The following is a 24944-nucleotide window of genomic DNA, read 5'->3' as shown; positions in this document are numbered from 1 at the left end:
CGGGGGCTTGAAGAGCAAATGTTCAAATGTAAGGCATCGAAACGTGGTAATTTTTTTATTTGCGCGTAGCACTCATAAATTGATCTCTTTGTTGAAACTTGGATCTTCGCGGTATACTCGATAATAATTCGATTAAACGTTCTACGCTATTTAGGATAATTAAGCGATGGATCGTGAAATTATTAAGATGGAAAAATGCGCATATTATACAAAGATATGTAAAATATCCAAAGTGATGGTTAAAATATTTACGGTGTATAATATTAAATCTTCATTTCCTCAGTTATGTCGATGAAAATATAAATTTTCATAAACATTCACGATATTAGAAATTAATAACTTCCATAGTAACATCGCGGAAATCCGTATTTTATGTTAAAATATTTTTTAATTCTCCAACAAAGTATAAAAAAGAGAAAAACGATAAGTGTGAATGCTCGAGTATCTGTTTACATCAACTTCCAAAATTAAATTATACTGCACCCTCCACGGTTACCTGGGATTGAGAACCACTTTCTAATGAATGTGCCAGAGGTGTCAGAGCAGCAACTGTCAAAACACGACCGGCAAGACGACCGTGCCATCCAGTGTGCGACAAAGATCAACGTAGAAATGGAAGAGAACGAACGAGAACGGCCCTTTTCACGTCATATTGGGTATGTAGCTTGAACACGGTACACGGAACCGATGCGTATCGATAATCGCGACATTCATCCTTTCATTTCCTCGCCACGAAATTCTTTTCGCGTATCCGATACGTGGCGACGCGACGTTGAAACGAGGCATTGTTCAGGTTGCGCGTGTTTGTTGCACAACGGTTGCCCGCCTTCCGCTCGTTGAATTGCAGACGATGCTTATCGGGAAGACCAGGACGGATGTTTTTAAAAGAACGAGCAGAAACCAGAAATTAATAACTCGTCATCATTTAACGCTTAGCTCGTCGTACCATCGAGAACAAACATTCCTCGTGAAGTTATTACGAGATAAATTCTCCGTTCTTTGTCATGATACCGGTAATTCGTCTTCGATCGAATCAATGCAACGACGTTCGTATAAATATCTAAACAAATTACTTTACAAATTACATATTGTTCTTTGATATTCTAATTCAATTTGTAAACGTTTACAAACATTTGTTGCATCGTTACGAGAATGTAAGTTTTCCATTTTCTGTTATAATACGAGTAATCCATCTTCGATTAAATTAATACAATGACGTTTATAGAAATACTATAACGAGCTACTAGATACTCAACAATATTGCTATATTGTTTATCGATATGTTATTTCGATTTATATGTTTTATAGATATTCCTCGTATCTTGGTCGGAGTACGAGTTGTCCAGTTTCAATCGCGATACGCGTAATTCATTTTTCATCGAATCAACGCAATATCGTTCGCCATAAACACCAAAACAAATTGCCACGCGAATAGCACTGGCGCGTTCTTCGACAAATTTTAATTTAACTTGTAACCATTTGCAAGCGTTGTGTCGACATCGATCGTTCATCGATTACCTGGCCGGTGATCAGGCCGTTACGCGGCGATTAGCTCTCTCGAAGCCCGGCTCTAAACACATTTCGCTCAATGACCAGTTTCAATTACGGCAACTTCATCGAAGTAATTTAACAACTCGCCGGTGAAACGCGCCAGCCGCGGAGAATATCTCTCCATTCCCGGGCAGCCTCTAACGACTCCATCTTCCATCGAGGAATCCACCCAGCTGTCGAGAACTTTCGCCAACCGGTGCGACAGAGAAAGACAGAGCCTCGACTGGTGCGTATATACCGAATGAACGAACGCAATGCGAACGGCGAACCACAAGGGCGAGACAGAGAAAGACGAAGATAGAATGTACGATATCATCGTGAGAGGAAAGGCGACGTATAAAGTAGACGCGTGGAGAGTGGAAGGGTGAAAGAGAAATATATAATAGAGAGGGAAAGAGGAAGTGGTCGCATGTGGAAGCATCAGCAGGCAGCAGGGTGGAGTCGGCGACGAGGACGGTTAGGCGTGCGCTCTGGGCATATCGGCTTTTTGGAGAGTCTTGGTCGATGTTCCTGGTTCCTGGTTAACCCGCGGGATCGGTTACAAGGCAACCCAGCCAGCCGATTGGTCCATTTTGTCAGCGACACCCGCCCACGCCACGTTATCGCGCAACTACTCTCTTCCTCTCTGTCGCTTGCCTTCGTTCACCCTATTTTTCTCCCTTCCACTTTATTCCATCGCGTATCCCCTTGCTCTCTTTCGCTAACTGCAGTCCGTGTCGATAACCTTCCTACGCCTCGTCTCCGTTCTCTTTTCATCTCTCCCTCTTCTCGCGCTCCTTTTCGTGCTTACGTTTTCCATGATTCGCCTTTCTTCTCTCTTTTTCTCTTATCCCTTCGCCAACCATCGACTCGCTCCTATTGACCTTCGACGAGAAGAGAAAGATTCGTGTGTTTCGAACGCGATCTCTTCTTCCGTTGAATTCGTCGGGTTTGTTAACAGGGAGTCGAGTGACTGTGCGAATTTCGTTGGTTACTATAGCCGTGGGTAAGAAGAGGAGACCTTGCGAGCCGTTTAAATTGTGGGAAGGACGCGGCCACCTGAATCGCCTCGCTCTTTCTCGCCTTCCAGTTATTGTAATCGTTTTATCCGCGTTGCCTGGTATTGCTCGTATGCGCGTACCCACATCTAGAATTTGCCAGTGAGTGTCGATCAAAGGCTAGGTGTGAATTAGCCTGGCTCGCGGAAATAACGATATTAATAGATACAATTGGCACGAGAAAATTGACCGACGAGTGAACACGCGAAACGCGAATGTTAATTGCGCGGGGCAAACCGTGTTGATTTTAACGGGTTAATTTTGGCTGATGTTGGGAAATTTTGATGAGCCACGCGAATTTTGGCAGATGGATACCTTGCTGGGTACGGTATCGAGTTCCATGGATGGAGACTGGGTGTTGTGATCGATTCAGGAACAAACGATGAATTGAAGACTCACAGTACAGTTTTGTTGTAATATCATAATAATCTGTTAATATATTTTCGCGTGAATGTATGTACAGGCGCAAATAATAATATTAATAATAATATTAATAATATTAATAATAATAATGAATCATCTCCTTTTCATATATTTATATATGTATAGTTTCGTGTTAATATCCTTTACGTAAGGTACTTATGTATACGTGGGCTGTAGTATGTTCATATTTATAAGAGGGAGAAAGGGCTGATTATACAAGAAATTCTGCTAACGTGTGTTGTATTTATGTGTATATCTACAAAGAGAGAGAAGGAAATGCGAACCGACGTATGTTCGCGCTATTTCTTCTTCTTCTTTCTCTTCTTCTTCTTCTTCTTCTTCTTCTTCTTCTTCTACTTCGTTTTCTTTCTTTTCTTTATCGTTACCCAGACTCAAGTTGGTCGATCGATCGTCTTTGTCTCTTGACAATCGTGATCGAGCCGCGTGTTACTCCGAGAGTAAACGATTCCTTTAACGAGCGTACCGATTAAGGAAATTTACAAACCTCTATCTCTACCTAAGCTAAAGGAGGGGAGCGTTTTGCGAAATACCTTAAATTATATCAACCGGTATTCAAATTATTTACCTCCAACAGACTGTTTCTTTATTTTTATGTATATCGATTTGTGCCGACAACAAACGATATTGTATCATTTCGATCCGCTAGAAACAGCGTTTGAATCGCGACGCATAAAATTGTATCTGAATTTGATTGATGGTTAGCATGAATGATTTCCAGATTTTGTTTATTTATTATTATTTTTTAACAAAAAAAAAAGAAAACAAAAAACAAAAAACTAGTTCCATGCGAAACTTTGATGTTGTAAATAGATAAAAAGGCTCACTTACAATAGTCAAGTATAATTTTATGGGGCGAACAACGCGTTATTTTCGAAGCTTGGCCTCAGTCTACGTTTAGGCCGTTCATAGTTCTACGATCTCGGGTTAGTGTCTCTTTTTATTTGGATTAGCTTAAGATTTGAAACAGATTCACGTCAATTTTTCACGCTCAACGTAGCTGACCAACACATTTGAAATAACAAGTGAGAGTTTTCAGGGCGATTCTTACATTCAAACAGCGTCCTTCTTTTTTACCGGGGGTATCGCTATGTACAGACTACAAAACAGGGGAAAAAAACAAATAAAAAAATATGTCGTTACACGATATTTGTCATTCTCACAAACGGATCGATCTCGCGTTCCGTCTTCATTCAACGAAAAAATGTGTCGTTCAAAGTGTGATCTTGTTATTTACATGCGACCATCGTTCGCATCTGCTTCGGATAATTGCACACGTCCGCTTCTGCCATCTACCGACGCATCGTCAATTGGAACATTCGGATTGCTTTATGTTGTCATCGTGCAACTTACAATGACGAAGTCTACATCGTCAGCCGCATTGCAAAATGTTCACCTTGTTTTACTACTTGGTAACGAACACTTTTAACGTAAATTTCAACAACATCTTTGTCCAAGTAAGCTTTTCTATTTTTGTTGACTTTTCCTTGATATTCGTCTTTTTAATAATTGTTTCGTAAATTCTTAGTTTGAAAATCTTCGTGTTCGCTTTACTCCTTTCATAAAACCTCGAAACGTTTGTCGAGAAATTGACTCTCGTCGCTAGCTACGATTTTTCTCGATACAATGGATCGATCATCTTCATTTTCCCTTAAAATGACATTTCCCAATTCGTCGTATCACGCTGGCGAGAAAGGTCTGTGGATCTGCGGTGGTTTCGGATTCAGTGGAGGTGGTGTCGCCACCCTTATCAATCCCTGGCCTTGAGACTGACCCTGGGGAGTCTGTTGACTGGCTGTTGGACTACCCCGCGAGGAAGGCGTGTGAGGGCTCGGAACTGCAACCTTTAGCGGACCCGTCACAGACAAGTTCGTTGCCATTAATGGCGGGCTGTGAGCTTCCGATAGGCTGTCTGACAGGCGCGAAATTCCACCATCAGAGAGACGCGAGCCTTCCGATATCCTCGACATTCCTTCCGGTAGCTGATGCTGTATTTGCGGATGATGGAGCAAACCGTCGTGTGGGTGCAACCTCGGCGGTGGTAGACCCAGTGGATCCGGTAGTCTGCAATTGAAAAGTGTAGTTCCAGATCAATATTTTCTTAGAAAAAATATTTTCTTCGTGGCTTTCGACGATAGCTTTATTAAGCTCGTGTGCTGATCGTCGTGGTCGTCGTTGACGACACATATAGCACTGAATCTTTCAGAATGATTACAGTAAGTTAATATATTTGTCAATTATTCAAGAATTAGTAACTTGTATGGCGATATAATATTTAGAAAAATCGTACATCGTATTGTACTCCAAGTACATCGAAACATTTCGATCAACATGCATCGAGCACTAAGCTCCTTCAGCATGAAATTTGCAAATACAGATACCGTCTGTTAACAGGGTCGTTCCTTAAATATATAGCAAGTTCTACAGTCACGGAATATAAATTTTATGTGATAATTTACTGTTAGACATTATTTTAGAGACATTATTTTGTCCAGCGATAAGACATTGTCAATTCAAATAACGAGTTAATCTATAATCTCCTCCTGTTAACAGATTAAAGAAGAGACTTTTACAAAAAATTCTCCCTATCGATCCGATGGATAAAACGCGAGAGGATTTTGAAACGTTTAGTTTTGAACTTTCGAGATTCATCAAACGCGGATTAATCAGAGAGCGCGCGATTAAGGATAGGTTTTTAAAAGCTACTCGCCTCGACCCAAGATCACCTCTCGGTCCCACAGCTTGGAACGGGCTCGTTTCCGTCAGCCTGAAGATTCCACCGCCAGAGATGTTCGGATGATTGTGTTGCGGGCTGTGCGGTCCAAATCGGAAACCCGCCGGCGGGAATTTGAAGGCCGTCGCGTGGTTGAATCGAAACTGCGATTGCGAAGGATCGAAGCGGAAATTTAAGGATGGTGGAGGTAGAGGACCTAGAGTCCCGAGAGGAACAGGAGATGGTTGATGAGTTGGCGGAGGTGAGGAACTCGGCGACGCAGGCGACGTTCCACCAAGCGAGATGTCAGAATCCTCTGAATCGCTGGCTCCTGGTCCAGGACTCAGAGTGCGTCGTGTACTCCCGTTTCCTGTACCAGATTGCTGCTGCATTCTGAAACACAACATGATTGAAACACAGAACGTATTTTCGTGTTCATAGAACTTACGTTAATCGCAGTCGAAATGGATTTGATTAATTCGAGTCTTCTAAAAATGTATTTTTATTTTCTCCTACATTCTCTGTTACGATATATTTCATGTCCATACTGGGTTCAGGTAATGTTAATAGCTTTCCTTAATTTAGCACAATCAAGCATCTTATCTGTATATGTACACTTTTTAATTCCTTGTCGTACAATTTCTTCGAATGAATTTGAACGAACGTCAAATATTTCGACCATGTCGAAACATTATACCTAAAACTACTCACCTGAAAACTCTGAAACACCTAAACTTCGTTAGAAATACAAGCTGCCTTTATCGCCGATATTACGTTGTCTTATACGACGTACAGAAAATTAGCAATTTTCTTAAGCGAACCAACGACGTTTCTCGCATCTCTTATCTCTTATCGCTCTTTCGTGGATCGTTTACTCGAGCACGCATCTGCCGTTGAAATGTTAACGAGAAAGGTCAGCAATTATTATTGGTAGCAAGTCGGTCACCTCCATCTCGTAGCTGAAGTGGCGCGTAGGCGCGTTGATCGCGATGAGAATTTCAATTCGTTCCCGTCCTAGGACAGGCTTAGGTGGATGTACCCCCGACACTGAAAACACTTTGTTTCCAGTCATCGCCGCGGAGCGACTATAATTAATGAGCGGGCTCATCCTTCCCAGGTGAGCAGAAGGATTCACGGGAGAGTAACGACGATTCCCTAGGACGGGTTCGTACAAAAGGAGGATCCACCTCATTACTCGAGAGATTACGGATAGATACAGAAACGCTTCGCGAACTTCTCACGCGACTCATCCATTGCGGTCAGAGATAAATGACGAACAGTCGTGGCACGATCGGAACGGATGTCCCGACTTGTCGACGGGAAAGTATTATTCATCGTGCCCACCCACGGTCAAGTATTAAACCGGCCGGCCGACAAAGGTATCGAGAAAATCCGTATTATAATTCGCTTTATCGACGAGCCTCGTGAGAATGCGTTTTTCTACGCTTACGAGCGAAGGAATTTTCAACCGTAGAACCATGGAAGATGGAAACTGCAAATACCTTGAACTTAAGGTGAACATAATTTTTCTGCCACTTTCGATCGCGTAATCCTGTAACACGGGAAAAGGAAAACACCGTGCGAAGAATTGTACCTCCATCGTGGAAAACGCTTTCTCTAGATGTGGTATTAACAGAGAGGAGAATCATTCGCTAGTCTGCCAGAGACAATGAGATGTTGTGGTCGCCTTAAAAGCCTCTTTACTCCAGATCGATTCAACGCCGAGGCTCCTGAGATACTCCCGTATTTTCTTTGCTAATCGAGTTTCCAGCCCGCACTGTTACCACGGTAACACCTCGAGTGATTTCGAACAGGTTCGCTGCTCGAACGAGAATCGTCGGATCGTTCGATGCTTCCTCACGCTCCAAAAAGACGAACGTACGCGTAGGAACCGCGCCAACTATCCAACTGATTCGATCATTTAAGTTTAGACGTTTGCCCCACGCGCTATTCATCTTCTTCGCGCCTTTGTAATCCCATTTTTGATAATTTTACTTTCGTTCCCACTTCCCTCGTTCTTACTTCGTATCTTATGACAAAATGACTCGAAAAACCATATAAAACAGAGGGCATCGATATTAGAATAAAAATTATTATTTAAACTAGAGACACTCGCAAGATGCATTAACAAAAAAAAGAAAAATTCCTATTTATTTGTTACTCGTAAAATTATCACCTTGAGGTTTGCCTCTGCATAAACTTCCCGTTTCACAACGTCCATCATCAAGGGGTTAAATCATATATCTCGCCGGCTCTTTTCTATTCACCAACATCCCTCGTAAGTCTGACATTCCTTTCACACTTTCTATATATAGAAATATATAACGAGACGTCAATTTCCCTGACGAAGGTATGAAAGCGATTTATTCGATTCCGTGGGTAATAGAGGAAGGTAAAAGCGGTAGCGAGACGCGATTCGAGTAGAGGCCACTCTCACATGGACCTGTTTGAAACGCGTTGGACATGGTAATCGAACCCGTACCTACCTACTCTCCTTTTCTCCCTCTTTTTCTCTTTCCCTCTTCCTCTGTTGGTTCTCTTTTTTTTTTAACGTGTCTCGCATCAGCGGGACACTCGACGCGTTTTAATTATGCCTCAAGACCGCTTCCCCTTTGTCTCGGCCCTTTCACGAGACACCCGCACGAGCGGTGCGACTTATTATGTGCCAGCCTCTCCCGTTTTGTTCCACTTAGTGCTCGTCCACCGATCGTCGTCCCTATTCAACGCGTCTTAATGTCGTGGCATTAAAGTGCGGAGGCTCGAGCTTACGGTGTCAATTTTTCGCCGTGAATACCACCAGACCGACATTAATTTCTCTGATTCTTTGCGCGATTTATAACCAACAGTATCTTTGGAATGTTATTCGAAGATATATTTGAAACTGATACAGTATATTTTATATTGAGAAATATCTTATATCGACAACATCGAACGAAGAATATATCAGCTTAGATATTTATTATGTTAAAAAGTAACTCCTTAATACGAATCTATGGAAATAAAAAGGAATACCGCCAATGTCTTTCTCACCATTGCTGTTGAATCAATAACGAAATTAACAACGATTTGAACTTTCGCCATACGATATAGGTTTCTTAGCATATACGATCTCTCCAAAGATTGACTTATTGACTGATAAATTAATACTTTCTCGACAGAGGCCGATATTTTATTGTACGATCGATGTTAACTTCTACAGATATTAAATCCATCGGCTGTATTCCCATCATTATCGTCGTGGAATTAATCGAAAGCTTAACAAGGGGGCGTGGTGTTCCATTTCAAAACACGAATTTTATTCCTGTTCACACGTACGAACAATTACGAAACTGCGAGACAGCGTCGGCTCGAGTTATGCCAGCAAACTGTGTGTTGCTTCTACACTGTTTCCGCGGTTAACGAGGGATATCGGCGTTCACGGTTCGGCCGCTCGTTAAAACTCAACGAGCTCGCTACGAAAAAGGGCCACGGCCCGACGAATATTGCAACGAGCTCCGCTTTTTCTCTTTCCTTATTTTCCTTTTTTATCGTTATTTCAGTAGGATCCGGTATGTTTAATATATTCGCGGCATGTGTCCGTGCGCGCACGCGTTCGCAAAAGTTCAGGGCGTATTTCGCGTGGCGAATCGAGGACCGCGTCGAACAGCTCGAACGAGCTATCACAGGTGACGCGGTAAGTTTCGGCACTGCCGATCGCCATGATTAAAAAAGAAATTCATCAAGCGGCTTCTACCGCCGCCGGGGAAAGTATCAGGTGCAACGTAAGGAACGCCGCGCGGCGATGAGGATGCGCCCCGCCGTTAAGTATTTACGCCGCATGACGAGTCACTTTTGTAATCCCTCGTGTATGTTGTAAAGTATTATGCACGCGGACGGCGACGCGGGTCTCAAACCGTGACGGAAGCTACTGTAATTACGCGCAAGATGGTCGTCCTTGCGGTGTGTGCCGGTAGAAGAGTTCGCCCGATTGATCTGCGATCGAGAAACTACGGCCGGTGAAAGGATGCCGGTTTTCGTGCCGCATCTGACAGCCTCTTTAAAGAGTGATTCGATCGTTTCGACCAGTTTTAACGCCGTCAATATCTATACGATATTTGTGCTCGACGATGATAGTCGAGGGTAAGGATTCTTGCGAGTTAGATTTTTGGCGCAGCATATGTAAGAAGAGAGTTCGCTGACAACCTGTAAAATATTCGCCTGATCACAAATATTTAATATATCTAGGTATATAAATATTATAACTTGAAAAGTTTGTAGACGAATGAATATTATATGCACCTTTTTTTGTTTATGTCTCGGGTGATTATTAAACGTGTGTTGGTTTGTTTAATAAAGAGACGAGTGATAAAATTGTAATAGTCAATTATATTAAAATCAATATAAATACAAGTACAGAAATAGTATATACTGGATGTAAACGTCGCTCGCTCGAAATAATTCAGTTTTTCTACCCGTTAACTATTCAACTATTTAACTGTGCTAGAGAGAACCTTCGTCTATTTATGTCAACAAAGTTAGTGTTCATATCTAACTCCGGTTGACGATTACAAATAACGGCAATAATATTTTGTCTGGAGTTTGTTTACCTTTAGACCTAGCAAACCAAAACAACGTTGGTATTCCAAGGCACGATATTATGAGTCTCTCCCGATTCAAATCTTCCGTTGACTCATGGTCCGCTACATGTTCAATTGTGTTTTGAAGATTTTTTTAGATTCGAATATTTCTGACCTACCATATTTGAACCACGAACAATTTCCTCGCTGCAGACTAATTACATACAAAAGTATCAATCCTTCACTCGAGAATGACTCGAATTACTCGTATTACTGTCTTTACTCCGTACCCTATTTGCAACATCCAAAATATCTCCAAGCCAGTCTCTGCTCTCCTCTCGAAACTAGTTTCTACGATTCTTCCAGGTACAACAAAGCAAAGGGAAGAAGAGTGAAGGGAAAAAAACGCGTGGAGAACGATCAATTTCAACTTGATATCAGAATCGGATCTATTCTCGACTCTACTAGAGTGACGAGGGATATCATTTTAACAGAATCTACCCCCGTGTGTCGAACACAGAGAGAGAGAGAAAGCCGTGGATTTTCGTGCCGTCTCGTACGAGTCCATCTCCTTGCTGCCCCTCTCCCTTCCCCCGGGTGAACCCTCGATTTAGACCAACCCCGTGCCATGCTAAATACTCGTTGCGCACAATGGAGAACATATCATTCGAAAATCTGAGCTATACGAGGGCCTCTACAAAAGGTAACTGGATACCGGTACGAGGAGGAGACGGCATGTGAACAGAGGGCCCGCGATTTCAAGCAACCGGGACCCCCTCAACCCACCCCACCCCCTCCTGCCTCTCGTCCATCTCTTACCATCGTTTTACCGCTTTTTTTCGTCTCTAGCTCATTTTTAATAGCCGCTAATAGAGACGTTAAAACGATACGGGCCCTCTTGGCCGACTCGGTTCCGATGCTCAATTCTTTCTTCGCTTACAGCCACTCTTTCTCTCTCTCTCTCTTTCTTGTATTCCACCCCTTGGGTATAGTCACGTCTACGTGTGTTTGTCTCTTAAAACACCGCCTTCCACCCTCGATTATATACTGTTGGCTATTGAACAGCGTTCGTTTGAACAACGTCTGTTTTACGTAAGAAACGGGGGTAACTGTTGGATGAAACGCGTGCTTATTTGGAGTCGGTTTATTTAATTTGTTATAGCAGCGATGCCTATTTCAAAAGAGACGAAATTGGATTTATTTGTACTTTGAGCGCAGAAATGTAGAGCATGTTTGCCTTTGTTAAGGAGCGACGATCAATATTATCGATAATATTTAAGGTTCTCAATATTACCGTAGGTGAGAAACCCTCTAGACGATCGATAAATATTATCAATCTAATGTTGAGAACCTTAAATATTGACAATAATATTGACGATACTATTGATCGTCCGAATTAATGAGGATTCTTTCTTCTTAGATCCGTCCTTTAGAGGATTCACAATTGTAGATTAGATACAACATCAATATTTAGTATTGCGATAATGAAGTGTGAGTGAGCCAAAAATTAAATGTCTATTTAGCATGGTTGAGAAGATAGCTAGTAGATTTGCATGGGAATAACAAATTGTCCAAACCTGTAGATTATTAGTTTATAGAAGACTCACCTTTGTCGATGAAAAGAATGCTCTATGCTTAAAATTCTCGCGAAATGTGACCCTCTTACGCTATAAATCAATCGAATTTGGATTTTTTCAACTAGCCAATGGTGGTCGTTTGGTGTTCACGACTTTCTCGTTGTACAGCGATCTCTTGTAGCTCTTCCTTTTAATCGTATTATACGAGACTTATTGGACGAGATATTTAACGGAAGGTTGGAAAGCGTGGCGTTGAATTCGTCGAATGAATCATCGGCTAGTGATTTGTTTGTTCGTTCGCGTTACGCTGTTACGCGCGAAAGGAAATGAAGAACGCGTTGCTCGAGGAAGAAGCGGCGAAACGAATCGTGGCATCCGCGCTTTCGCGAAAATTTCATCCTCGACGCGTTCTTTTACCACTACCGAGTTTCTCTGAAGTAGAGGATATATCTGGTGGCACGAAACGAAGGAATGAAACGATGGAACGAACGCGAGAAGCTCGTTCACAGGTAGCCCATGATTTGCAGTATTTTAATCCTGGCCGAGATCGGGGAAGCGTCGTCGTCGTCGTTCGCCACAATATGGCGTCTAAAAGCGAACACGGCCGCGTTTAGAGTGGCCCCGTTTGCGGCTCGACGATCGTTTTCGTCTTCCTGTTACCCTCCACTCCCGAGAAACCGGGCAAATGTTTGTCCGCGGACAAAGAGAGTATCCACTGACGCGAGCGTTTCTAAAATCAAGACCCGTTCGAAGGGTCATTAAGGATCACGCAGTGAAATAGCCCGTGAAAGTTGCGAAAAATGCGAGTGAAGTAACTCGAATATCGTGTTATCGAGTTATAAACATTGTAAAAGATAAGTTAGCGAATATGTGAAAATATTTCGCAAAAGATAATTATTCGCAAATATTTCACAAAAAAAAATATATATATATATATATATAAATTAAACAAGACGGAAATTCTCTATATACATTGATATATATAATGCATATATGAACATATATAATATAGAAAGAAATAGTTTATAATATTTTAAACAATATTCGGATAAGTATAATTTGTAATGGTATTCCCAACGATCGACCTAACGAAGATATCGTTCGAATTTACATGACAGTATTTTCGATATCCAATAACATTCGCTAACAGAAGTATCAAGTAATAGTAAATAAGATTTTATTAGAAATATTCGACGAAATATTCTACTATTACAAATATCAAACGCCGTACAAATAGAAAAATACAAAAATAAAAATTCGATAAGTTAGACGATAAAGTCTGTGATATGTAAGAGCATAACTATAACGCATTAGCAAATTACTGCGAAAAAGAATTCTCAACGATTTCGTCTGAACGACACTGTTTCCCGCTTTGGAACATCCTCGTCATCTCAGAAGAACGACAAATAATTTTCTACAGGGGCATAGACATTTCGAGTGTTTGCGGAGGTCCCCCAGAGCATCTACTAACCTGACCGCTTCGTGGGAAAATCCTCGGAAATTAAATCCTTGCCTTGGCCTCCTTTGAGGAGGATGCTTCGTCGAGACTAATCCCGTTGTTTTAGGCTTTTCCGACTCGGCCCCCGGGACAAAAATTATTCTCGCTTGGTTAGACATCGCGAGTAGTCCGACGAACATGGAACGCGATTTGGAAAAATGCTTGTCCGTCTGACGAGTCGTAGAAATAATATTTGCACTCGACCGAGATAAACGAGGAAGAGGGATAATTTTTCTTCCGGAAAACGCACCGCGTCTCTTGTTATTGCAAGTTTCGAACGGCGACCGTGTACCTCGCTGGAAAACAATTTACCAATCAGTTTAATGATCCGAGAGGGCAATTAACTAGTTTCGATCATCCTTCAAGGAACTACACGGCGATGAACAAAAGTAGCAAAGTTGCAAGGATCAGGTTTTTCTGCTAAAAGTACACGATTCTTCCGTCGATTGTTTCATTTTGAAGATTTTCCATTTGAAAGACTAAATGTTGTATTATGTAACTATTTATTGTAGTTACGACACCGATTCCAGTTCTTAGAATAATCCTGACAAATTTTTATTTCGTATAATTGAAATTTTCGAACTATATTTGTCTCGGTTATGGTTCCTATATACAGTTCCAGAATCACCATTCTTTCTTTTTTATATTCTACACCGATTGCAAAATGATTCTTGTGTCAGAATTAATTTTCCAGCGATTGAAATCTGAAATTTCTTAAAGCTCTAGAAAATTGTATATATTTTATAATCTGTTCCATAGATTTTATAATTGCAACAGATACGTTTAGAAGAAATACATTTAGAAAGGAAGAAATTTACAAGAAATAGGGCAAAGAATATGAAGCTTTGCCGATTTACGCAGGATTCTAGAGGGAAACATGGAAATGTACCTATGCTTTTGTTCATCGCCATAGATCGTTATCGAATATTTCCCTTGTTCACTTCTACACGATGTTAAGCGTGTTCGTGTATCTTTTCCGGGGTTATTTTCTGCTCGATGAACCGGCCAAGTAGAACGCAAGAAAGCCTATTTGCCGCTAATCGCCGTTATATTAGTCGGCCGTCTCTCGTAAACGGTATCTTTTTTCCATGACATTTGCACGGGCACGTTTAGAGACACGATCTCGATGAGAATTCCGGCGTCTCATTTAATTTAATGACCCGTTTTCGAGAAGCTGGTCGACGCATACATCGGAAATCACTCGGTAAATAATTAATGTGTAATCAGACTCCGTTTGTGTGCGCGAGTGAAAGGGTCGACGACGAATGCCATCGACTCACTCGAGGCAGTAGCAAGGGCGCCATCGAGGCAACGCGAGAACGGAAGGGTGTTTGCTGACAAACACCATCGAGGACCTCTTAACGCATTCTAAACCTATGCGTGGGGCTCTTTTCGTCGGACAAACTGACGTGGAAGATAGGTATCAGAGAAGAAAGCAGGAGAGCTCGTGCTCGTCTTTTAATTTCTGTTCTGCATTCTCGAGAAATCCGACGGACAATATTTGCTCGACGAATTCTGTCTTGAAAACCGACTGGCGAAAACAAACTACAGTCGTTTGTATATTGCTCAACTTGAGACGATTAGAATGGATACGCGAATTTATCAATTTATTTGCTTGGTGAGTAGCAGTGGAAATTGGATCGCTGTCTCGTTGCGAAAGGAAAAGTACATTAAACGATAGAAGTATTTGGATGTAAATTATATGCATAGGTATAAACCTTGTGACAAACAGATCAAAATATATGGAATATAGAGAAATATATGGTGGAAGAAGCGAAATAAACTATCGTTCGTATATTTCACATAGAGTCACACGTATCTTCAAAATCGTATCGTTGTAAATTACAAATTGACCATTCTGATGATTCTGACTGTTCTAGTGTTACTTAATAGACTGTTATCGCTTTACGTAAGGTACAATACCATAATATTATACGACTCTCTTGCAGTATAGTTCTTGTTATTTGCTACAATGTATCACGAAATCAGATCATAGGATAACGAAGAAACTAAACGCGATTAAAATCACTGTGATTCCTATATATGAACTCTGTCCCGATTATAGTCGCAGCAATTTTCGAAACGTTTCGAAAACTTCGTAAGCTTGCGTCGAATTTTTGAAACAGTAGAGAAGCTTCGTTGCTTAAAGGACGGTAGGAGTTTCTCAGGCGAAACGAGTGCACCACAATCGACGTCTCTCAATTATCGCATGACGAGAAAGAGGAGGAACTTCAATGGCATCCGATTGAGGCACGCGCCGTCGCTTAGAGGCTCTCCGAGGTTCGAGAGCCCTCGAATTGATTCGAGTCCCGTGGCACACTTCGGGGCAAATTAAGTTTCGCTTCTGAAATATGCTCTTCTCCCTCTTTCCCTTTCTTTCGCCTACCGCCTCACAGACCGCCGTGTCTTTCCATCGCCATTCATCTTTACCTGTCTTTTATCTGTGGAGATCGGTTCAGCGAATCGTGTTCCGTACCGTTGCGAATCGCATCGAGGCCGATTGTTTTCTTAACAAAACGTCGACCATGAGTAGGAACGACGGGAGATCGCGACACTAAAACGTTCCTCTATCGTTCCTTATGTCCTACCTCCACCCTTCCAAATCATCCTGCTTCGATCGTTTTCCTCACGACAAAGTGTGTCTCGTTGGGCTTCTAAAAGCGAGCAAAAATTTCAACAATAGTCGGAGTGTATCGAATTCCCGAAAAAAAACTCTTGTCTCGCGCGATGAATGGAAAGGGGACGGGGTGGGTTTAATTCCTATTACACCGCGGACAAGGAACCCGAACGTAACTTAAGGAGGTCCGGTCGAAGCGTTAGTGAAGCGAGAATCAGGCGAGCTGGCCGACCAGCGTGCAAAAAGAGGAAATAGCCCCCGGTAACCTCTCGTTTGCACCGGCGCACGCTCAATTAACCATTTCCAGAGAAAAAATTCGCCGGCCAAATTCTACGCGACAGCCCGTGAAGTCCGCGGCTCGTGTTCACAGCGAGGCAACCGAGCTGGACGACACGGAACACGTAGGTAGAAGGAATCGAGAAGGAGAAGCAGAACGAAGCAGGGAGCACAGCTATATCGATGAGTAAAAAATGGAGAAAATAAAAAAAAGGGAAAGACAGAGGGTAAGACGAAGGGAGGAAAGAAGAAGAAGAAAGCAAGGGGAGGACCATTGAGGCAACCCTGTATCGTTTTTCAAAGAGGTATACCCTCTCCCGTTTGTCTCTTTCTTTTCGTTTCGACCTTGTTCTCGACTTTTCTACCCTTCTCTCTCTCTCTCTCTCTCTCTTTCTCTCTCCTCTTCCGTTGTCTTTTTGCCTCTTCTTATATACACGAAGATCGTACCGTACCGTTGGGTGTAAGATTTCACGTATACGCGCGGGATGGATCAGATTGGCCTGGCCTTAAGCCGTCGCAAATTACCCCGTAAGCCTTTTAGTCGCCCTGTGTGTTTTGCTGGCTGCACCCTAAACCTCCCCCGTCCACTACCTTTCCTATCCTACTCGTCGTCCACCTCTGGCCCCACCATCCCTTCGCTCTCGACGGTCTTGCGTTATTATTTTGTTGCCCGGTAATATCCTCGAAACCCCCGTGGGGTTTCGCCAGGCCACTCTAAAGAGAATTTAACCGGAGCTCGCGGTCTAGGGGTTGCACGTTACAGAAATAGTTGTGAACTCGGCGAATTATCAATCGGCTACGGGTTTGCCCTTTTATCCCGCGAGTACAGAATAACACGGATAACTTTAAATTAGGTGCGCACGTTCTAACGTCTAACGTTTAATCGTTGGAACAATTAATTCTGGTACAGAAAGTAAGGGTTCCATCGTTTTCCTTCATAGCTTGCCTGTGATAAAGATACTTGTATATTACGTTCGCCATTGTAGCAAATATTTTGTATATTAGAAGACGCGCTTTAACACGGAAAGTATCGATTTGATATTAAAGTATGAAAGGTGTAGCAGAAAAATCAGAATGGAAAGTACATAGAAGAAGATATAATGCGAGATAAAAAATACTTTTCGGAAGATCATTAAAGAAGCTTTAAAAATCGTAGATCTAAAATTTCTATGGAAAATTACAAACGATACTCTGATAATTCTGGAGATAAATTCGATAGGTATAAACGTTTGGAGCTTAATCGTGGGGAAAAAGAAATTTTGTATGATTTTATGTTTCTCTGTGAAATTGATCGACTCGTTTTTCAAAAAATTGTGAATTTTAGTACTAAAAACAATGTCAAACAAAATTAATATTCGACTTTCCAGCCAACAAATAATTGTACTCGATAAAGTTTATCTTTTGTGTAGATCATATTATACTCGTTTTTGTAATAGCTACTCTGAATATTAGAACAATTAGGAAAACATGTAATGAACATGTTCTTCGTGACTTCCCATTCAGACTGCGTGTATCATTGATGAGACGATATGATATGATACACGCTACAGTATTTATTCCGTGTACTCTATAAAAACGCGTGTTCTATGGTAATTACGTTTATTTATAGTCCTATGTTGCTGGTATTTCCGATTTGTTAATTGTCATTTGTGATTTATTCTACATTTTCAAGTCGCTTATTAATATGTTTCCTCTACATTTGGAAACGTTTTATAATAACGGTACCTGCTACGACCAGAATATTAAATTTTGGTCCAGACGTACCAACAGAAGCATCGTTACACCATAATGTTATTTCACAATTTCTAGTGCATCCTCGCTGTTCAACATCCTACTGATTTCCAATAATTGAATAAGAAAATAACATCGTTTCCATAGAATTAATTATGATAGAAAACAACAGGCATGTCTGCCTTAAGAACGTAAAAGTTTCAATTTGCGAATGAACCTTAGTCTAAGGAATATCTTGAAAACACTGATGGGATACGAAACACGGTATATCGTCGCAGCTAAATCTGCCTTCTTTATCCGGTTGATCGTGCCAGCATCAAAAGACTAAGGCCCAAGGCCCTCGGGGCGCGGGAGTAAAAATTTAACGCAATTCCAAGTGATTACCGCGGCTCTGTGATACACCCCTTATGTATCCACCCCTTGATTGGCCTACATTGTCGATGCTTAACTGTTTCATGCACCAGTGACCGACTAGGGGGATATCATTGCGCGCGATAGGGGTAACGTTTTCATAGCCCCGGGGGCGGGGTTGTCGTCATTGTCAAGATTCAAATGTAAAAATCGTCGCGGGAGGTCGACGATATTCCGTAATCCCATGACTGGAATGATTACAACGTTGAAACGGCTTTTTGGTCGTATCATTTGTTCCCATTATAGCCGAAAATAATTCACGAATCGCGTGACGAAAAAGTTAACCCTTATCGCTGGCTGATGCCACACTTTTCTCTAATTCTTATTTTCTTTTCTACGTACATGCGCACGTACCATACGTTTGGGAACACCTATCGCCGTGTCTAATACGCGTCGCCCGACGTATAATTTCTTTATCTTTCAGTTAGATCGGTAATACCAGTATCTAATAATGGCTGATCCATCAAATATTTAGAGTCCAAAGTCCCTGAAACGTCAAACCTTTCATTCCGTTTCATAGTTGAACGTGAATAAAGAGATAACTATCTTCGAACGACGAAGATCCATTTTATATTTTGCCGTAATTTTTCCTATAAAGATAGATTGATGTGTAATTAAAAAAAAAGACGAGGGGTGGGGGAGAGATCGTACAGAGGGTGATATGGAATACACATGGTATTTCTTATGGAAAGTGTTCTCCAGAAGGATCATCAGGCTTGATGCCTTCGCAGATAGGAAATAAGTCTTCGTGGTTCGTTCGAGCGACAAAGAATTTATACCATAGGTTACTCGATACCTTCCCGTAGCATAATACGCACACCATACGTGCGTGCAACGCGCTTGCGACCCAGGTACGTACGCGTTAAACTTACGCGTCTCGTACAGAACGCCGGAGATACCATCTCGTTTAAGGATCAGGATCAGGACTACAGTGTTGCATTACATCACCGGTCATGGTTATCCCTTAATATACCGGGTGTTCTCTTAACGAGCCCGTAAACGAGAGTCGTGTTACGGAGGGATCTTTAACGATAGAAAAAAGAAAAAAAGAAAATAAGGAAGAGTCCGGACGAAGAAATATTGGAGAAATATTTCAAGACACGTTCAAAGAAATGTTCAAAGAAACGTACAAGGAATATTTAAATATAGCGTCGTTTATCATAATACTGATGGTGCCCGGCTGTTTTACCCGGGACAGGATATCACAGCGACGTAACGTTTCATACAATTACATAATTAAAATACCGGCCGTGGAAGCCGCGATCGCCGCGCAAATTACAAACCGCGTGTCATCGTTTGACATCTAATCGAGCGCGTTTACGAGCTGTTATTACCGATTATTTCTGCTAAATACCAACGCCATATGAATTGCCAGCCTCGCGAGCCACCTCTCAGAAGACACGGGCTCTGACATTCGCGTGTCGCGTTCAATTGCAGCAACGTGTTCATTTCGATCAACGGGGAAACGCACGGCGTTGGACATTCACGGACGCGAATCGACGAGGCTAAATCGTTCGTGCGACCGACAAAGATACAGAACATCGTATCGTATCGTGTATAAATGCCTGTGTCGCAAGATTTACTACGTCTGATTAAGCAATTAAGCCGTACGGAGGCGCTTGGTGGAGTTTTTGCCGCGTGGCCAGCCAGCAATTCTCGTTATAAATTCAACCGTCTTCGATATGGAAGCTTGCCAGGTACGACGCTGCCTCTTCCTCGGCTGCTCTGCTTCTCCCTCATTCGTTGTCTGCCATCGTCTTGCTTAGCTGCGGCCTTACGACAATACAAGACGAATGGAAAAAGGGGAGGGAATACGTCGGAAATCTCGTCACGGTATAGCCCGCTGTTAATTGTCGCTATAATCTACGCGGCAAGACCGAAATTCCAAGTTGCTAGAAGCTAACGATTGCGGAGCCGCAGAGAGGAACAGAGGGGTCGTTAATTATCTTAGCTAATAACGCGAAGGTTCGCGCGGGACGATCCCGACTTTCCATCGTCCAAGCTATTCACCAGTGATCGAGGAAGAGTATATTAATGGAATGGATGGAGGCAATCTTTTCGAGAAAACGGCGAACATATTAATTTTAACCGTATGATTGCGGCTCTGTATCGGTTTTGCACAAGCGGCCCGAGTTAATCAAGAATTGATTTATGTAACCGTGCGTGCAGCATAGGCTACCACTGAACGATGAATTACGGGAACGAAGCAGAAGCTGGAATTCACCGGCAATTATTTAGCAGTGATTAGACGCGATTTCGAATTAACAACGTCGAGAGCGGCGAGCGGCCAACAGTCGAGTCACGTCGAGAAAGAATCCGTTTAGCTAATTTCTGTCGGCAGACTCCGAGAAGAGCAGGCCCCCCCACGGCGTTCACTGTTGATTCATTTTATTAATTTTTCTCATTCCCCACGATAATTCGATCCGGAGACGAAAGCAGAGGCGTCCTCGACGACTGCTGAATTAAAGACATTACGACGAGTCACCCCCGAAATCGGTCCGTTCGAGCAAACTCCTTCTGTTCTTTGCTGCGAGAAAGGGAAGAAAGAGAATAAGCGAGGAAATTACCAGGCCCGTGAAAATTCAGCGACGTCGCCCGTCGGATTTATTACCGACCTTCGACGTCATTATCATTTCCAAATTACGTTCGTTTCACGGCTTCGTTTCGAGACACCAAAGAAATTCTTCTTGATTAACATGCTACTATCGAGCGTAGATATATGTAGCGATTCGCCAAAGTATCCCGACTTTTAATTTAGTATTACTAAAAATAAAAATTTGTACGAATATATTAGACGCGTTAGTACGAAGGTTTGAGATCCTTCGCAGACTTCAACGTCCATCGGTGTGAATCTCTTCCTCTGTTTCTTTTTTCTCTTTTTTATCTTTCTTCCGCCTTGTCGTCGACGAGGAATAGAACGGTAGTCTATGGGGAATAAACGTAGCCGAGCAGAAAAATTAAACGCATTCAGTATCCCATAGGGTGGACCAAAGAAGGGGGAGAGAGTGCGAATCAATTTCTGACGTGTCGGCCGTGTCCGTGTAAACCAATTTCAGGCAATTTCGCGTCAAGAATAGCCTCTTCAACAATGAATTGACCCCACGCGAGGACCTTTCCAATTTTAACCGATCTCGAGAATACTTCTTCGGCAACGGGCAGGCGTTCGTGTTCCAACTCACCGCTAGCTTCCCCTTTGGCGACGACGATCATGAGATCGAGATGAATCAGACATCGCCGAGAAAGCCTCTCCTCTCCTTGACCGAAAAATCTTTCCTTTCGATTTCGTTTTTCAACGAAGCACGAGTCGAACGAAAATGTCATTTATAAGAGAGAGTTAATCTGAGATGTTTGATACTGAGTCTGTAAATATTATTTCGTTTAACGTATACTTGGTGAAAGAGATATAAGCGACGTTATAAATTGACGCACATTAATCGATAAAATCGATCGATGCAGCCCTACTCAGAGGTGTACGCATTTTGTGGGAACGTCGTAAAATTTCAGACGAGAAAAATCGTTTGTCAATCGATGCAATAAGTATTGCGCGATAAGGAGAATAATAGTACATTCGATAAATCAACGATAAGATAAAAGACACGGCAGTCTTCGTCGTTTCGAAAGAAACAAAATCCCACGTCGGGAGTGTCGTCTCCCAAGGGAATCGCTCGCGTACTGCTTTATCGCGAGTGTATTTTCAGAGAGCCGCGTAGCCGCGTGTCCTGAGTGAAATTAGCAAATCCCTGCTCCCTCGAGGCGGCAGGATACGCGTCGGCCATGGTTTGGTCGTTGTGTTACAACACGCACCGCTTCATACTCCTGGCCCCTTTTCAATGTTCCGGTTTCTTCAAGTGTCAAATTTAATAAGCTCGCTATCCCGATTTTCCTCGGACCGGAATACACTCCGCAAAAGCCACCTTCGAAATATCGAAGCATCCTCTCGTGAATATAATTTAGAAGAACGTTTACATTATTGTTCGATATTTCCATCGTAAGTTCGATAGAAGAGTAACGGTGAACTTTTTCCATTTGCGAGATACGTTATCGTATTGATGCAATAAATAGTAATCCAGGGCGTATAATTTGCTTAGACGTCGTGGCGGAATTTAGTACGCACCCTGCAAAGGAGTGAATTCTGCGTTTCAAGGAAACTCGATTATCGAGGGCGCATAAATTGCCGATAGCTTTCTGTCTTCCTCGTCCTTTCTTTCTCCTTCAATCTCGGTACCATGATTCTATTTTATTTCTCTGCCACCTCAAGCTCTCTCTCTAGTTTCCAGTGACGAATAGTTAAGGCAATACCCTGTTCATGCAAATTTTGTTAACGTCCAACATGAGTAGTACGTTGGTTGATAAACGTACAGAAGTAGCGTTGCACGATGGTAGCTGAAAGGTGACTGGAAGGCAACTGGAAACCGCATGGAAATATAAAATACCGTTTGCCGTGAGAATGGAACAAACGTATCAGGCCAACGATCGAAACATTAGTGTTTAATATTAACGATTTGCGCACCGCTCCCGGATAATTACATTTCGCGCAATGACCGAGCCCTTGTTAAGACATTGGCTACCGGTTGACAACGTTGCATGTTGATACGACGTCATTAACACCAGCCACGTCGTTTCGTATATATGTCGGCTGCATATTGCACCGGGCAAACATTAAGGTCGCGTCCACCAGCTTATACTTTTATCGTTCGAACACACTTGCGAACTAAAGAACTGTACAACGAACTCTTCAATGTAGCTGCATACACCTTCTGCTTAAGGAAACCATCGGAACGAGGTGTTATGCGTTCGACTTATGGTACTCACGTACGAGTTATATGCGCAAGAAGCTTAATGGCTATCAGAGAGGGTAGCTTGACAAAACGATAACAGCCGGTTACCCAAAAGAATTTCGTCAAATTATCTGGCCGCTCGATCGGTCCCGGCCTGTTTCCTGGAAACACGGTAGCTGGATTACATGCAGATTTCTACCAGCTCAGCTGGATCGTTACAGTTTTTGCCCGGGTTACACACTTTCGTCGACTGTTCACGAAGCAGCGGGCCTGCTTTTAAACCGTTTTAGAGCTGGCTCGCGCACACGCGCGTGCGAAACGCTGCTCGTAGATCGTATCTCGGTCGGGTGTTTACGCGAGAAAGGTGGCTGGACAACGGAACAAAAGGTCCAAGAAACTATACGCGGGGCCAGGCCGCGAGCTAAGAACTAATTAACCCGTTATCTCTACCGTCCGGTCACGATTAATTTCGCGTCTCGAGGGATCGTCGATGGTTCTTCATACGTGTTTCGTATGTACGAAGAGTTATATACACGGCATTAATCAAAGTTGGAGGCCCCGGTGGATGCTTCCGGGACGAAAACTCAAGCGTCTGTTTCGTGTGAGAGACTCCTTTTTAATCCTGGTTCCATCAGTTACGTCAGAGGCTGTCGTTGATTCTTTCTGCGGCTTGCAACTTGTAATTAACTCCGGGTATAAAGCGGTATCAATCGTGGGCTCGATCACATGAATTCTCTTGAAACGCGTTTCCACGCGTAGCTCTCGATGCGGGGCAGGTTGATTTTTCGAGATTTTGCAATGTAGCCGACGGGCGCCGACCGGTTTCTCGATTACGCTGAAAGTGGCGCGTTTTTTTTTTCTTTTCCGATTGTACGGCCGAATCGATCACGTATTGGACATCGTTGATAGCGAGAAGTAGCGAAATAGCTAAGTCACTCGCGCGATTTTAATACGATCCTTTGAAGCTTGATCGTGATTCCACGGTTTAACTAATAAGTCAGGGTTCTCGTCAATTCTTTTAACAGTCGCTAAATAATTATCGCTGTTAAATCCTCACGCTTAGTAACGAATATGTTTGATATTTCTTCAAAATAGTATAACTTTCTCGTCGTGCAAAGTTTCGATTATACATTTATATATTGCATACATCAAACTATGCGTCGTTAACTTAAAAAAAAAATTGCTATTCCAAAAAGCGTTAAACCAACTCTGGCTAGTCGCTAAATATCGTGAAATTATCTCATTCTTTTCAAAGGATAGTAAATATATTCGATGAATATTGCGATACCGTGGTAGACTCATCGATCTTTGACTAGTTCGCCTAGATAAAGATCGATAACGAAGCTGTAGCAACGACGTTTCTGATAACAAAATATCCATATAGTCGCTGGAGACTCGGCTTCGTCCGAATTTTTCCTAGCGTCTCCTTTTAGAATCTCCCGCCACTTCTCTTCTCGAGAGGACAACTCGCTGGTTTTTGCGTTTCACTCGGTTAATTTACAGTCCTGCCATAAATCCTTCTGTAACGCGGATCGCAAACGGCTACCGTATCTAAAAACATGGCTGTAATTATCGCTACTTTGTCCGCCGGTAATTACACCGTGCTATTACTCGAAAAATGCCTGGAGTGTTGGACGGTGTACGCGCGTTCCATGCAGACAGGAAGTACATAGAGGCGAGCGGAGGAAATCGTGCTTTAAACGATACCCACGCGCGTTCGTACGCGAGTGTTCGCTTGCTCGTTTGTTCGTGGCCCGC

The 24944-nt window shown here is 42.5% G+C and overlaps 1 protein-coding gene across 1 annotated transcript in view; it reads right to left on the bottom strand.

The window, feature by feature from the left end:
* Positions 1 to 3040: 3040 nt before the first annotated feature.
* Positions 3041 to 24944, bottom strand: part of LOC122575462 (homeobox protein SIX3) — a 52684-nt gene continuing 30780 nt past the window's right edge. Inside the window, exons 3-4 of the mRNA XM_043744434.1 lie at positions 5740 to 6135; positions 3041 to 5093 (exon numbers count right to left, since the gene is read on the bottom strand). Coding sequence (XP_043600369.1) covers positions 4709 to 5093; positions 5740 to 6135 — 781 coding nt within the window. The 3' untranslated portion in view covers positions 3041 to 4708. The remainder of the gene's footprint in view (positions 5094 to 5739; positions 6136 to 24944) is intronic.

This window comes from Bombus pyrosoma, linkage group LG2 (genome assembly GCF_014825855.1).
Source record: "Bombus pyrosoma isolate SC7728 linkage group LG2, ASM1482585v1, whole genome shotgun sequence".
Taxonomy (NCBI): Eukaryota; Metazoa; Arthropoda; class Insecta; order Hymenoptera; family Apidae; genus Bombus; species Bombus pyrosoma.
The sequence above is the reverse complement of the archived record's forward strand: the minus strand, read 5'-3'. Positions and strand labels throughout refer to the sequence as shown.